At 56.3% G+C, this 3,964-nt stretch overlaps 1 protein-coding gene across 1 annotated transcript in view; it reads left to right on the plus strand.

Moving 5' to 3' along the window:
• Positions 1-234: 234 nt before the first annotated feature.
• The window catches only part of DNAJB13 (DnaJ (Hsp40) homolog, subfamily B, member 13), a gene marked incomplete at its 5' end in the record, with an annotated part of 4,641 nt that continues 911 nt past the window's right edge, over positions 235-3,964 (plus strand). The window contains 8 exons of the mRNA XM_009878239.1: positions 235-352; positions 879-1,040; positions 1,515-1,672; positions 2,688-2,801; positions 3,159-3,272; positions 3,368-3,439; positions 3,568-3,644; positions 3,774-3,858. Coding sequence (XP_009876541.1) covers positions 235-352; positions 879-1,040; positions 1,515-1,672; positions 2,688-2,801; positions 3,159-3,272; positions 3,368-3,439; positions 3,568-3,644; positions 3,774-3,858 — 900 coding nt within the window. The remainder of the gene's footprint in view (positions 353-878; positions 1,041-1,514; positions 1,673-2,687; positions 2,802-3,158; positions 3,273-3,367; positions 3,440-3,567; positions 3,645-3,773; positions 3,859-3,964) is intronic.

A 3,964-nucleotide genomic window follows, 5' to 3' on the forward strand; every position in this document is an offset into this window, starting at 1 on the left:
AGGACCCAACACTTGGCCTTGTTGAACCTCGCTCAGCTCATCGACTGAGATCCCTCTGCGGACCCTCCCTGCCCTCCAGCAGATCAGCTCCCCCTCCCAGCTTGATGCCGCCTGCAAAGTGCCTGAGAGTGCACTCAATCCCTTCATCCAGATTGTAAACAAGACTGGCACCAGTACTGAGCCCTGGGGAGCACCACTCGTGACTGGCTGCCAACTGGATTTAATTTCCCTTCCTTTGCCCTTCGTAGCTATCGGAGACTGGCTTTGAAGTACCACCCTTTAAAATGCAAGGAGCCTTGGGCGCCGAAGAAGTTCAGGCAGCTGGCAGAGGCCTACGATGTGCTCAGCGACCGTAAGTGGGGAGACGGGTTCTTTCCCACTGAGTTTAGGGGCAGGAGGAGCTGGGCAGGGGGCGGAAGGGTCTCTTCCCTTCCTTTGCCCTTCGTAGCTATCGGAGACTGGCTTTGAAGTACCACCCTTTAAAATGCAAGGAGCCTTGGGCGCCGAAGAAGTTCAGGCAGCTGGCAGAGGCCTACGATGTGCTCAGCGACCGTAAGTGGGGAGACGGGTTCTTTCCCACTGAGTTTAGGGGCAGGAGGAGCTGGGCAGGGGGCGGAAGGGTCTCTGCTGTGGCCAGAAGTGTGCCGAGCTCCAAACCCCTGCTCTCTGGCTCAGACAGGGAGGTGACATCAGCTCGGTCCTCCCCCAGCCAAGCTGACTGCTGGCATGTGTTCCTGCTTCTGTCCCACCTATTTCCATCCGCATGGTGGTGGGGAACCCCCCCTCCTGCAGGCTCCATCCAAGCAAAGTCTGGATCTCGGGCTCTCCTCCCAGCATGGGAGAGCGTGGCCGTTCCCAACTCCTCCTTGTTCCCTAAGCCATGAAGAGAGGCATCTACGACAAGTTTGGAGAAGAGGGGCTCAAAGGCGGCATCCCCTCGGAGTTCGGGAGCGAGAATCCCTGGACCGTCGGCTACGTGTTTCACAACAACCCCGACAAAGTCTTCAAGGAGTTCTTTGGTGGAGACAACCCCTTTGCGGGTGAGTGGGGGAGCTCTGAGAGGGTCTCCCAGGTCCTATCTGTGGCTGCTATGATGCTGTGGTGTCAACGGTCCTCAAACCAGGACATGTGGCCACCACTGGCGTTGAGTTTTAAGCTTTACGGGGATGTTACCCTGCCCAGCTACTCTGCTCCTCAGCGCTTGGGGGTTAGATCCTGATTTCCCTCAGTCTCGGCTGGATGAGAGGCCTGGAGTTGCGTGTTCAAGCTGTCAGCTCTCCCCAGCTGCTGTTGTGACCCTTTTCTTGGAGAATTTCCATCAAAAAATGGGTCAGGTTGGCAAGGCTGCTGTGAACATGAGAGTAAGATAAAATCAGTCCTGGAGAAAAACAGCTGGAGGGGGCAGGTGGTGCCAGGCAGAAGCAGATGAGAGGTTTCTGATGTGGGTAAGGAGACCCTGGGGGATCCCCTCTGATACGAATGAGGTGACCCCCGTCCTCTGTTCGTTCATGCAGAGTTCTTTGCCGAGGATGGCTCAGAGTTGACCCAGCCCTTTGGAGGGCTGCGAGGGCGAGGAGCGATGAAACAAGACCCGCCTGTCGTGCGGGACCTGTACCTCTCCCTTGAAGACCTGTTCTATGGCTGCACCAAGAAAATTAAGATCTCCCGCAGGGTAGGGACACGCTCGGCAGGGTGGGGACTTTGGGGCTGGGCTCTTCTCCTTTTGCTGGATGATATTTTGTCAGCGCCCTTCAGGTTTTGGGACTGGTCCCCCTCAGGGGGCTCAGCGGGTCCCGGCACCATGTCTGTGTCGCGATGAGGGATCTGAACCAAAGCTGGTGGAAACGCCGGCAGGATCGAAACCGGTGCTTTCCTCTCCTGACTTGCCAAAGAGAATTCAGCACGAGAGGTGATGTGAAAGCTGGTGGCAAGGAAGGGCAGGTGTTGGAGAGGGTAGAGAAGGAACGCGGTGTTTCTTAGGCTCCCGTGATTGCATTTTCACACCGAGCTGTGTCTCCTTCCTGCTGTGTGACCTGCATCACTTGTCTCACTGTCCCAGCCTCCTGGTTCCAGCCCTGAGTTTCTCCTACTGGATCTGATCCCATTTGTATCTGTGGCCACTTTACGGTGGAGTATGAGCCATCCTCCCCCTCTACTCTGCTGTCTCACACGCGGCTGGATGAACGGAGCAGTTGTGATCCTCTCCCTTTCGAGGCCACGACGGTGATCAGGGAGCTGGAGCACCTCTGCTATGAGGACAGGCTAAGCGAGTTGGGGCTGTTCAGCCTGGAGAAGAAAAGGCTCTGGGGAGACTTTGTTGTGGCCTTCCGATACCTGAAGGGGGCTTATAAAAAAGACAGGGACAGAGTTTTTAGCAGGGCTTGTAGCGACAGGACAAGGGGCAATGCTTTTAAACCCAAAGAGGGGAGATTCAGGCTGAAGAAAAAATATTTTATCCTGAGGGTGGTGAGACCCTGGCACAGGTTGCCCAGAGAAGCTGTGGATGCCTCGTCCCTGGAAGTGCCCAAGGCCAGGTTGGATGGGGCTTTGAGCAACCTGCTCTAGTGGGAAGTGTCCCTGCTCATGGCAGGAGGCTTGGAAGGAGGTGGTCTAAAGGTCCCTTCCAACCCTAAACGGTTCTGTGATTCTAAGACTCGGCTCTTCTAAACCGATCATGCACCCCCCAGGTGATGAACGAAGATGGTCGAACGAGCACCATCAGAGATAAGATCCTAACGATTGACGTGCAGCCGGGGTGGAAGCAGGGCACCAGGATCACCTTCGAGAAGGAAGGACACCAGGTAATGGCCGTGGTGTGAAGTTCTGGGCCAGGGTTCCTCGAGACCGACTGCACACTAGAAACACCCCGAGGAGCCCTTCTTGCCTGGGTTTTCCTTAGGCTAGGTTAAAAGAAATAATTCTGAGTGCTGGTTTTCCGCCTGATGTCACCTTTGCAAAGCCTGGTTTGATTTTCCTTGGCTAATCAGTCTTCTAGCACGGACTCTTTCTTTTCTTAAAAGAAGAAAATATCTTTTCCTTCTCTGTAGCCATCTAAAAGCAGCAACAAGGGGCCAGGAACTCGTGTTGCCGTTCCCTGTATAGAATCATTTGGTTTGCACCAAATCGTTCCCACGTGTCTCTTTTCCCCCCAATTTTAGGGCCCAAACATCATTCCGGCTGACATCACCTTCGTTGTCCAAGAGAAGCTCCACCCAAGATTTAAAAGAGCCAATGACAACCTCATTTATGTCACCACCATCCCCCTGGGAAAGGTAAAGAGCTGAGCGAGGGGACAGAGCCAGCCCCGGCGTACGGTTGCCCTCCAGGGCCTCGAACGCAACCGCGGGTCCCGCTCTGTGCCTTGCAGGCGCTGATCGGCTGCACGGTGGCCGTGAGGACGCTGGACGGGCGGCTCCTCAACATCCCCATCAACGACATCGTGGAGTAAGTGCCCTGGGGCGAGCGGCTGGGAGGGCTCAGGTGGTCGGACGGACAGAGCCAGCCCCGGCGTACGGTTGCCCTCCAGGGCCTCGAACGCAACCGCGGGTCCCGCTCTGTGCCTTGCAGGCGCTGATCGGCTGCACGGTGGCCGTGAGGACGCTGGACGGGCGGCTCCTCAACATCCCCATCAACGACATCGTGGAGTAAGTGCCCTGGGGCGAGCGGCTGGGAGGGCTCAGGTGGTCGGACGGGGCCTTTCCGCAGCGCTCGGTGGCCAAGAAACTGAATGGGCACTTGGGAGGAACCTTGGTGTTGGTCTGGTCCTCCTCCAGAAGACCTTGGAGCTTCCCAAGCACATCCTTATTGCTGGAGGAGGGTTGGAAGCTTTTCCAGCAAGTTCAGGGCTGGAAGGTCCCAGTGAGGAGGAAAAAGAGGAAGATGCTCACCATGAGGCACTGGAACAGGCTGCCCAGGGAAGTGGTGGAGTCACCATCCTTGGAGGTTTTCAAAAAACGTGTAGATT

The sequence above is a fragment of the Apaloderma vittatum genome, unplaced genomic scaffold (genome assembly GCF_000703405.1).
Source record: "Apaloderma vittatum isolate BGI_N311 unplaced genomic scaffold, ASM70340v1 scaffold34531, whole genome shotgun sequence".
NCBI classification, from domain to species: domain Eukaryota; kingdom Metazoa; phylum Chordata; class Aves; order Trogoniformes; family Trogonidae; genus Apaloderma; species Apaloderma vittatum.